We start from the raw sequence: 12491 nt of genomic DNA, 5'->3' as shown, positions 1-12491 counted from the left end.
CTCTTCCCCCCACCTCCCCACCCCACACACACGTCATGCAAACTATAGCGCGTCCAAAACACGATGCTAAGAGCCTGAGAGGGCACAGTCCAGGCAAACCAGCAGGATATTTTTGAGTTGGGCTCCTGTTTCCTCAAAAAGAGAGGTAGGGAGCTGCTTCCTCTGCATCTATATATTCTATCACATAACAAAAATCTTTATACCCATTGCCGATATGTTTAAACCAATTGTGCTCAGGTCCCCTACGACAGGAACTCAGTTTGCAGTCTGGTTAGGATGCTTTTCATGTGGGTGTTTGATAAGAGAAACGAACCATCACGAATCCAAGAAAATAAATTTATTAAACTTTGAAGGAAAAAAATCCACAGACATAAAGAAAGTTAAATATAAACTGCAGGACACAACTAGTCATACTAGTGAATAATGGCTTGTGTGGCCAGCAAAGTACCAAAATGACATTCTGAGACTGATTGAGGTATTTAGCTATTTTTGGCTATAGAAATGTTGTCAGCCTATTGTGAAATAGTAAGATAGTTTTCCCAAACACACAGTTTTAAGTTGAATTAGGTTCTACATTGATGAAATTTTATATGAAACTAAATTACGTAGCTATTAGAGAAAACCATAGCAGCAAAGTAGCAGAAAATCTATTGAACGTCTATTACGAAGTAACATGTTGAACTTTAAACACCCAATTCTAGCTCTTCACTGTCCTTGTAAGAAAGAGGGACTTTAAATTTACCAACCATTAGGCTTGTTTCCTAAAAAGGTCTGAGCTAAATGGCAAATTCTATTTAAGTTAAAGCTAACTTTAAAATTTTATTAATCTTTTTAAAAAAATACTTAAAATGAGAAGCATTCTTCAGTGACTGAGATAAGGTTCTTCTCTTTGATAAACCTTTTGAGGAGCTATCACGATGCTCCTAAGAATGATGTTAAGGTTATTAAGAGATTGAAAAATAATTTATAAATTATTCAGTCCCCTTTTTCTGACTACCTGCTTTGAGGCTAGTCCACTCAGAGGGGAAATAAAAAATGACGAAACTTATTTTACTACTTAAAAAAAAAATCCTATACAAGGTTTGGTGAGGAAGATAGTTTTTGATATTGGTTTAAATAAATTTTGCATCATCTGTGGGGATTTACAGTCTTGTTTCTTCTGTTTCTTGTTACTATAAATAATGAATATCTGTCTGCCTATTGGCTGTGAAACAAAAACCTAGTTCTTGCTTTTATCGTTCTATTATTTGGTTAATTTCGTTTCAACCTGCTTCAACTTTCAAAATGCTTCTTGCACCTTTTTCCCTTCTTAGGTAACTACGAAAGAAAACCAAGTCCTGTTTGAGGAGATCCTGCTGCAGAGGCTCTAGGGCTTTCCTCTCAAAATCTGCGTCCGCTAAAGAACTGTCCCTGTGCAACTGCAGAGTCCTTCAGTGTCCTGGTCAATATGAACGAGCTATAATTTCTACTTCTCTTAGTATGTAGTGCTCTGACATGAACTAAAATTTGGGTAAGAAAGGGTTTTTTTGTTGTTTGTTTTTTTGGTTCAAGGTGAGTTGAACTGTGCAAACATTTTAAAGTTTTCTAAACAAATATTTGTTTAAAAATTCAGGTAAGATGAGCATGTTCCAATAACGCAAGTAATTACAATCACTTTAGAATTGTTTAAGGAGTTCTGGGAAGTATAAAAAGGGCCTTTAAAAAACTAATTTGTTTATTTGTTTTTCTTTAGGTGTACTGACCAAAGCATTAAATCAGCTTTAGACTGTAGTTGCTACATTCTTTAGACGGGTCTGCATGAACTACAGTACACAGTGTGTAGTGTAATATAAAATAGCCATGCTTGTAGTGTAAATTATTAAAAATATCTTTATCAATTTTATGTCAAAATAAACTTTACATATCCAAACTATTTTGTCTTCTTACCTATAATTTTAGTTCCCAATTATTAAAAAAAACTAACCTGTGCTATAATTTGCATTCGATTTTCCTGAACTGTAAAAGCCACCTGATTTTTCGCTTTTTCAAAAAGCATGATTTACTATACATTAAAAAACACAGCCATTCAATGCTTAGCATCACAAAATTAACACCCACAATAACAAGACAATCACTGCCATTAAACAGTCTTTGAGACAATTCTTTAAAATATTTACAATTCACAACAGGAATATCTATCTGATTAAGCATTCTTATAATTTTTTTTTTAATATCATGTTTCAACATTTCAGGAAAAGGCATTTAGAATCCACAACCCCCCCACCCTCCCGCCAAAAAAGATTTAAACATTGTTTTGGTTTAAGCATTCATGCCCCAGCCAACTCTTTGCTATTAAATATTTAGCTCACGGGAAATCAAAGAAAGGCTACGGCATGATTTTGTTCAGGTGGTCTGTGCTCACATAGCCACATGATGAGAGAAACTCTTTGTCAGGCAAGGGCAAGGCAGTCGCATTGAGCACGAGGCCCTGCGGAGATTGTACTATATGAATGGAAGTATAGTCTGGGACAGGTATCTCAGAACTTGGAGCCCGTTCTGTCCCAGACCTCCCAACAGTAGTGGTAAGGCTTTCTGTGGTGATGTAAATGTCTTCCTGGTTAAATCTTGGCTCTACACGTGATTCGACTTCGACGTGAGGGGCCACAGCGATGCACTTTTTGGCATCTGCCTCACAGAAGTAGGCGTTGTCCATGATGAAGTTTGCTTGGCAGAATGAGACCACGTCTGGATGCATGTCACTCTGGGATATCCCTGCCTTATTCTTTTGTCCCGGGGATAGGACCACACTCCCTGCTGGTGTAATGTCGCTTACCTGGGCATAAAAGTCGATGTTTGCCAGTGAACTCGGATTGCTTAGCTGAGTATGGGAAGCTTGATGAGTTGATTCAGTTCCACCAATAAGTGGTCTTGGTTTGTTTTCCTCTGCTAGGATAACACTGGGCTCCTGAGTAGCAGGGGTAGCATCATTACATGGTGGGTTATTTTGATTCTTCATGTCAAGGCACAAGAGATCTGCTTCCCCTTTTAACCTTTGTGGCTGAGCAACCTCTGAGGTACCATCACCCACCTCACTGGCATTGAAATCAGTCTCTAGAATATCAGGTTCATAACAGCTGGTACGTCCAGAGTCATCGTCCTTCGCCCCAAGGATATTAAGCGATTTCTGATGGTCATTGCTTAGAAGTCTGTCTGTATCTGATCCTTCAGTCTTTTCATCGGGGTCATCAATATCTAGCTCAATGAATTCAACCCAAGAGTCATCATTGTAGAATTCAGGTTTATAGTTGTCATGAATGGCTAAGATTGTGTTCACCTCTTCTAATTTTCCTTCCTAGAAAACAAAAGATGAAGATCTATGAAAAAGAACTCATGATGATTAAATGATTAAAAAAACCATTTAGAGACTAATTATGGTTGCAATAGAGAAATAGTAACAGAACCATAAAATTAAAAAAAACACATTAGTGAAGAAGTTTTAAATATATGACATTCTCATAATGTTAAGAGATATGGTATTTAAAAAAATTTTCTCCAGAAGTGGTACAAAACATGGAATATGTTACATATATCTTGCAAAAGCTCTCTACACAAGATAACATTCTTCAGGTACCATTTAATTAGTGTTATCAATAATTTATTAATTACCTTGAAGAGATCTGGATCAATTCCTTTAATCTTTGGAACTGGAACTGGGGGCAGAATCAGCATCTTAATCCTTGAAAGCAAATAAAATTTTGTTTGCTTATCTTAAAAATTGCACATTCTCTTATTTCGAAAGATAGACATAAAATATTGGAGTACTATTACTTATTCCAAATATTCTGGTACTTTATAATTGGAATATGAGAAAGGGAAGAAAAATATTAGGCAGTAAATGACAGGGAAAAACTATGGAAGAAAAAAAGAACAAAAACAACAAAAAAGCCTTTATCTGAAGTCAATTTAAATAAAACATGGTTTTCCTATCTTTTTTCTCTTAATACCTTTTATCGACAGCCAGTATTAGTATTTGGGAGTAAGACATTTAATTCCGTATGAAGCCAATTTCCATTTCAGTTAAAAGAGAGGTAATTTTAATGTACAGTTCATCATTATTTCAAGGAAGGAAGGAAGGAAGGAAGGAAGGAAGGAAGGAAGGAAGGAAAGAAGGAAGGAAGGAAAGAAGGAAGGGAAGAAAGAAAGAAAAAAGGAAGGCAGGCCTAATCTACATGGAGCCAAATTAGGGTGGTCTGGGATAATTTTGTACCACATGGCTCACATTAATTATAAAATTATATAAGGTAATGTAATTAACCACAGTGTCACTGTAGGGTTCATTTCAGTTGGGACACACTAAATTTGAACAATCTCTAACTAATCAGTATTAATTTATATACATAATTCTATGATGCACTTAAATTTTGTTCTAAATATTTAAATTACTTTTTGACCATAATTCATATCAATGTCTGTCTTGCCTGTTTTGTGCCTCATTGTATCACCAGCACATAGAAGGTGCTCAATAAACATTTCTCAAATAAATTTGATTAAATCATTTATCTATTTTGTTAATAGTGTAACTAGAGTTTGCTTTAAAATCAACATTGTAGCTCTAGAAAAAAGCTCAGAGGTTATAAATTCCAACCAACTCATTTTGTTGTTTAAAAAAACATCAAAATCCTAAGTGTCAGAGATACACTCTTGGGCAGGGATGGTAACCTGATTTTTGGATATCAGCTAATAGTCCACTAATTGTGAATGGACAGTCTAGTTTATTCAGTAGGGAACCCTTTTTATGAATACTGCCATTGCTTTTTTGCCTAACCCAAGGAATAAGACAAATTTCATTTTATAAGTTGTTTTGAGTAGCCTCTATTAGGTTTACTCAGTGGGATAAGTATTAAAACAAACTGTTACTGATGAACACAAGATATAGAAAAAATACAAATTATTAATAATAACTATCATTTTTTGAATGCCTCTGATATATTTTGCACTAAGCTATGGGTCAGCCAATTATGGGCTGTGGGTCAAACCTGGTCTGCCCTCTGTCTTTGTAAATAAAGTTTTATTGAAATACAGTTATGTCTATTACTTATTGTCTATGTCTGCTTTCATGCCATGGTGGCAGAGTTGAGTGATTGTGACAGAGACATTATGGCTCAGAGAGTCTAAAAATTTAGTGTTTGGCCCATTATACAACGAGTTTGTCAACCTCTGCACTAAACATGTCATGTAGTCCTTACAACTACCAAAGAGGCAGATGACGTTATCGGTGGAAAGATCCAGAGGTTAAGGAACATGTTCGAATCATGCACTAATACTTGATACAGCTGGGGCTCAAATCCAAAGCACCTGACTACAAAACCTAGGCCTTCACCTTCTACCATGCTGCTCTTATTTGATTCTGTATTTCTAAATGAATATTTCAAACAATCAAAAACATACAAAAATGTGCCATAACCCTACTTATAGAAAGTGAAGATCCCCACTGTCTAGGGCTTGACTTTTATGTGTGCCTCTCCTTTTTGATAATGACGCTTTTAGGTACATGTTGGCAGTTAGCATCCCAGGAGTTGTGGGTGACCTTATACCAGCGTGGCCAATCCTGTGGTTTTTAGGGCCCAAGAAGGCCATGCAAATGAATGAAGCAAGCCAGTTGCATTGTAATAGGAAGGGGTGGGGATGCTGACCAATTAGAGAATATATGCCCTTCCCAAATGAGACAGCTGGCCTTCTGCTTTGGCATATGTTGCCATGCGGGAATATCAACCCAGTTTCACCAGAACTTCCAGTTCTTAAAGATAATCTGGAAATCTAAATCTTTGTGTGAAAATTTCCTATACGTTGTAGCAAAACCTTTAATTCACAATTGAAATAACATAAAATAACAAAACATGGATCGATCTGCAGGCTGAATTTGGCTTTCAGGTTGCCAGTTTATACTTCTGTTCTGTGCTGATTCAGTTTTTTTTTTTCTAATTAGTAATAGTTCAAAGGCTGCGGGTGAGTTGTATGGTGGAAACAACAGAGTAGAGAATAAAGATAACCTGGCATGAAACTATGTTTGTGACTTTGCTGTCATTTCATTCAAATCCCAATTACACTATAAATTTTGCTAGAGTTGATTCAATTATCTGATTTAAGAAAGGAAGAAAGGGAGAAGTAGCTTGGATTGTGGACTTGAAAAATTTCAACCAAAGACATGGAGGACCTGAGCCTGTTATAGTACGAAGGTTATGGGGAAGGCTGACACAGCACCTCATTCTCAGAGTATTATTTTAAATTGTTAGAACTACATGTTCTTTCCATACCTGCTGATAACTATTTTCTAGCATTTCCTATACTCATTAGAACACAGAAATTTAGACATGATAAAAATTTTATGGGCAAATAAAAGGAAAAATATAATTCTACAAAGAACTTAATTTAGTACAGGAAATTTGGAAGCACAAAAAAGATATCAAAAAATTTTACAATTTGGTGATTTTTGACCAAGCTTTATAGTTAAGAACGTCATTATTCATAGAAAACATTCTTTAGACAAAAGTTTATATATTTTCTTTGAAATCCTATTTGTTGAGAAGATACTTTTTCTTTCTTAGCTAATATAATTTAACTACATAACAAATGTTCTTGGCCTTCACAATGACTTGAAATTGATGGCTCATGTTAAGAGTAAATTGGTGGTTTTATCTACTGTAGTTACATATACATTAGCTCTTCAACTGTACAGAACAATTAATTCAAATTAATCAACAGAATCATTTAGCTCCTTTGTTATTAGTTATATAAATTACTTAAATTCTAAAATTTTATTTATTTACTAATTTTCCCCCAAACAACTGGCCTGCTTTATAATAATTGTGTCTACAAAAGAGAAATGACCCTAGAAAGTTAGATGCAAAATGAAATTCTGCAGAGTGAATTTTGCTTTCTCATTAATTGAAATAATAAAACTGGAAATGGCACCCTACTAAAATAACCCTTTCTACATTCACTTGGAGACTTTTAGCATGCTTGATACTCTAGAACCTCAGCATTCTGAGAATTCTTTCTATTACAATTCCGTTTTAATGTTGACAAATGCTATACGACTTCAAAAACAAATTAAAAAGCTTTTACAGTATATTCGCATAGATCCTATTCTGATCTGTATATGCCTCTTGGCTTCACTTGAAGAACCTTTGGTTCTATCTAGGTAGGGTGACCAACCATCTCTGCCTGGATTTGCTAGGACACAGAACTTTTGGTGCTAAAACCAGGAAAGTCCCAGGTAAACTGGGAGTGTTGATGATTCTAGTGCTTGGTGAAGTGGCAAGATTAACTTATGGGATTTACAAATACTCTAAATGTAAGAAAACTGGCAATGAGTACCAATAAACTTTCCCGTATTTTGTATTAAAATTTTTTATAGTCTGTTCTGAGTTTCTTTTAGGAAAAAAAAAATAGAATGATAGATTTTACAACTCAAGGTAAATTTAAAGGTCATATAATCTCTAACACCTTCATAATACCCATGAGAACATGAAGGCCCAGAGAGGTTAGGGTACTCAGTGAAGACCAAATACAGTGGCAGAATATCCGGAACCTTAGTCTTTTCACTCCAAGAGAATGCAGAAAGGAATCTCTTCAAATTTAGGAAGGACTTTAGCTGTGTTAACAAATGCAGGTGAAAAAGTGAATCATAAGCATCGAAATAATTTAAACAAAACTTGAACTTAAGTGAAATTGCTATCATATGAATTCTAAAAAAGATTTTTTAGATTGATATATCTAGGTGGCTTTAGTTTGGCTCGTACATTAGAACTGTGTCAAACAGCCAAAAGCACTACCTTGTGGTCCTGAATGAATGAGTCACCTTGTTCAAGACTTTGAAGAGGTGAAGAGACAGCTCTGAGAAAACAGTTTTGGTATGGAGGCTCATATCACAAGGTATGCAGTCACTAGCCTCAGCCCCTTGATGTCCTATACAACTCAGATAGAACTAAAACCTGTGCATTCTCTTTGATAAACACAACAAAATAGTAAATGTATAACTAGAAATAATGTTTTCCTGGGTTAAATTTTCCACTCATGATTAGCAAAGAAAATATCAAACAACAAATGGAAATACATATGGAAATCTAAACGGCTGGCAAAAATATCAAGGTAGAGTATTTCACACCTACCTTTGCTGTTTAGAAAATATGAATAAAAATAATATCACCGTTAGCCCAAATATTCCAAAGATAATAATTAAGAACCATGGAAACCGGAAATCTGAAATACATGAGAACAATAGCTCACTCATAGGATTATGAAGAGTCGACGTTTACATTTCACTTTCCTTTTTCACATAAAAATATTTCCTAATTTGTATTCATCTAGTAAAGTCAGTGATTTCACTTGATAACCACTAAAATAGAATGCAATGATTTAGAAATATTTTCTGTTCCAAGAACACTTCTTCAAATCCTTTCACATTTAAAAAAATCAAAATAAACAGCAGTTTAAGCACCATGCACATTCACAAAAACAAACAAACAAACAAAAAACTGCTTTAAGCATCTTATGTGTCCAGGCAGTTGTCACTACAGCCTTAAGCTCTGGGAAAAAGTTCTGCCAGTTAACATGCTACTTTACCTAAACAATGTCTACTCGGTTCCTTTTTCTTTTCAAGGTGTGGTGATATTTTTCTATCCTCCAGACTGAGGGTTTATCAAAAAAGATGGGGGCAGAGATTTTATTTTTGAATCGTGACTGAAACTTTTTAGACAGGCAGAGCATATTATTTTACAGTTAAAAAAAATTCTTTGAGAGAAAAAGATCACTACTAGGGCTCCCACCTACAGATTTTAGTAAATTTTGTAGCAGACTTGGGGGATCTGTTTGTAAAACTTCTATTTTATTCCTTAAAAACAAGGGCCTACCAGCAGGCTTGCAGCTGGTTCCTACTATTCTTACCACTCTGGCAGAGGTTAACCGCTTAACGCTTTTTTTTTTTTTTTTTTTTTGCTTGGTCGCTTAAGTGGCTAAACCATGTAAAAAATTTTTATTTTATTATTAGGTTCAAGTACACAGTACATTGGTTAGACATTTATACAGTTTATGAAACGATCCCTCTAATTGCTCTTTCTCTCCTCTGGCTCTCCACCTAGCCATTACATTACTGTTGACTCCATTCCCTGTGCCATGCTCCCAATCCCCGTGCCCAACTACTAATTTGTACTTCTTTAACCCTTCACCCCTTTCTCCCAGCCCCCATACCTCCCTCCTCTCTGGCTGTCACCAGATTGTCCTCTATATTTGTGAGTGTGTTTTTGATTAGTTTGTTCTTTTTGTTCTTTAGATTCCACATATAAGTGAAATTGTATGGTATTTATCTTTCTCCGTCTGACTTATTTCACTCAGCGTAAGAACCTCTAAGTTCATCCATGTTGTTGCAAATGGTAGGATTTCATTTTTTTTTAATGGCTGAGTAATATTCCATTGTATATATAAACCATAATTCCTTTATCCAATAGTCTTGTTGATGGGCATTTAGGTTGCTTCCATATCTTGACTATTGTAAATTGTGCTGCCATGAACATAGGGCTGCATAGATCTTTGCGAGTTATTGTTTTGGCTTTCTTTGGATAAAAAGCCAGAAGTGCAATTTCTGGGTTAAAAGGTAGATTCATTTTTAATTTTTTGAGAAGCTTCCAGACCGTTTTCCACAGTGGCTGTACCAATTTGCAATCCCACCAACAGTGTGTGAGGGTTCCCTTTTCCTCACATTCTCACCAACACTTGTTGTTCTTTGATTTATTAATGATAGCCATGCTGATAGGCGTGAGGTGATATCTTAGTGTGGTTTCAATTTGCATTTCTCTGATGGTTAGTAACCTAGTGATTTATTTTCTGACATATCTCCTCGGGCAAGGGAAATAAAAGAAAAAAAATGGGACTACATCAAACTAAAAAGTTTTTGCACAGCAAAGGAAACCATCAACAAAACAAAAAGACAACCGACTGAATGGGAGAAGCGATTTGCTTATGATACATCTGATAAGAGGTTAATATCCACAATATATAAAGAACTCATATGACTCAACAACAAAAAAACAAACAATCCAATTAAAAAGTGAACAGAAGACCTAAACAGATATTTCTCCAAAGAGGAAATACAAGTGTCCAATAGACATATGAAAAGATGCTCAAGGTTAAATGCTTTTTAATTTAAAAAGATAGGTGGAGTTTACCTTAACATTGTTTTATTAAAAGTAGGTTTTCAACTGTAATATTTTTTCCTCATTTTAATTTTCTCGTTCAGTTATTAAAATCCCCAAGGGAGATATTATGGGCATTGTAAAGAATTAGTGGGGAAGAAAATATTATTTGTATCTTGTGGTATTTAGAGTTTTATATCAATGACATATTCAGGAACATAACATAAAGCTAGTGCTTTATTTTCTTCTTCTTTTTTTTTAACATGGAAAAAAAAAGCCATCATAATAAGCTTAAAGGGTGTGTAACAAGTGTACTTTTTAAACCAGAGTTTCATTATGTCAAATTGTTTGAAACGACAATTTGTTGAGTAGAGCTTAGAAGAAAATGGAGGTATAGATATTTTCACTGAAGTGTTATTTAGTTTCATGAATTCTACCTATACCAGAAATATAAACTTCATTTCTTTGTAGAATACAAAATACAGAAATATAAACACAGAAATATAAACTTCATTTCTTTGTAGCTTGTGATTGTTTCATTAAGAAACCTCACCTCCTCATATGGCCCTGTAAACTTCTGTGGAGACGAGCTATAGCTGATTCTCATTTGAGAGGGATACTATTTTATATACTTAATATTCATTGTTAAGCAGCATTGTTTATTTCTGTATCCAAAAACTTTAATTCTTTTTTTCTAAATTCATAGTTATCTTTGTATTTCTTTTATATAAGATCTTTGAATGTTCCATGTCATGCTTGAACATAACTGGCACACTACTTATTAAGCCTTCTGCAGGTAAAAGCTACACCTAAATGTCCTAAAACCAATCAGCACCTGCCTGACTACCGATGCTGACTCAGTATCAGGCTTTCTCTTAGATAGCATATATTACATCCATCCTTATAGATATAGAATTTTTTCATTATGTACTTAAAAAACATTTTTTTCTGATGATAAACACCAATTAACTCATTGTAGAAAATTTTAGTATTATAGAAACATATAAAGAAATAATCACCTGAAATTCTGATATCTAGAGGTAACCTTCATTATTATCTTCCCTTCTCTAACTTCCACCTATCCCAGGGCTTTTCATGAATTAAATAATTCAAAAATGAAATCTTTTTCCAGCTTTTTAATGGATTCCTGTTATAGAGAATGAGCTCGAGGTCTCTCACACTGAGATTTGATGGTAATGTATCTTGATCTGGACAACACCCTAACAGTATAGGGAATGTATCACTGTATGTTAACGAAAGGCATGTTAGCTGCCATTTTAATCTTTTTTTTTACCTTCTTCACATGCCAATGGGCTCATCTGCGGAAGTGTTACGTAGAGCACCTCACTGAACTCGCCATATTTTTCAGAGTTTCGTTGCCTGGATCTCACGCGCACTTCATACTCTTTATCCAGTCTCAACGAGTACACTGGAACTGATGTTGACAATACAGGGTCCATCTTTCAAGACAAAATATAAAACTTATTGGTGAGAGGGTCAACAACTCAATGCAATAAAGTTTACATGGTGTTTCTGTATTCGTATTCAAAATGAATTTCTGTAAAGTAAGTAATATTTGAAAAAGTGCTGGAGAGGGTTGCTATTTAAAGAAAGATTAAGGCAAATAACTTTACAAAGAATCATTTGATAAATGGATAATAGGCTTCAAATTTATTTTGGAATAAACCCAAAGATATAATAATAGGCTTTTACAGAAATGCAGCCATATCTTTGAATAAGTCTGTCATATATTCTAAGATAGAAAGCATAATAAAATTATTATTGAAAACAACAGAACCATAAAGAAGACTACAGATATGTTGCCTATCCTTTGGGACATTAAAATTTTGTATAAAGACGTAAGGACAGAAAAAAAAAAAAACATTTTCACACCAAAACAAATTATAGTCATTCTTAGAAATTCTGGGTAGTCATTCATATGATCATAGAATTAGAAATAGTCCTAGGAAAATCATAGTTGTCTTGATTGAACTTTCAAATAATTCTGTTGGAAGCAACTACATACCCAATCTGCTTGTTCTGGAAGGCTTAAAGTCATCTTAAAATAGTTTGCTATTCAAAATCTGCAAAGAAAAATTCATAGGAGTCCCGCAACACTTAAGGCCAGGATATTCTTCTACTTTCCTGGGGAAGGGTCGGTGAGGCTATTAGACACATCTCTATCAAAGAAGTGGACCCAATTAATAATTATGTTTTTCTCTACGTCAAATATTCAAAGCAGGTAGGTATTCAATATGTGCTTTTTGTATGTTTCCTGGTAGAAGACCTTGTTCCTGTTTATAAAAAACTAACAACACTCTT

At 34.6% G+C, this 12491-nt stretch overlaps 1 protein-coding gene across 1 annotated transcript in view; it reads right to left on the bottom strand.

The window, feature by feature from the left end:
* Positions 1-322: 322 nt before the first annotated feature.
* Positions 323-12491, bottom strand: part of GHR (growth hormone receptor) — a 219614-nt gene continuing 207445 nt past the window's right edge. The window contains exons 6-9 of the mRNA XM_025052160.1: positions 11464-11629; positions 8151-8241; positions 3646-3715; positions 323-3331 (exon numbers count right to left, since the gene is read on the bottom strand). Coding sequence (XP_024907928.1) covers positions 2366-3331; positions 3646-3715; positions 8151-8241; positions 11464-11629 — 1293 coding nt within the window. The 3' untranslated portion in view covers positions 323-2365. The remainder of the gene's footprint in view (positions 3332-3645; positions 3716-8150; positions 8242-11463; positions 11630-12491) is intronic.

This window comes from Pteropus alecto, unplaced genomic scaffold (genome assembly GCF_000325575.1).
Source record: "Pteropus alecto unplaced genomic scaffold, ASM32557v1 scaffold338, whole genome shotgun sequence".
Taxonomy (NCBI): Eukaryota; Metazoa; Chordata; class Mammalia; order Chiroptera; family Pteropodidae; genus Pteropus; species Pteropus alecto.
The sequence above is the reverse complement of the archived record's forward strand: the minus strand, read 5'-3'. Positions and strand labels throughout refer to the sequence as shown.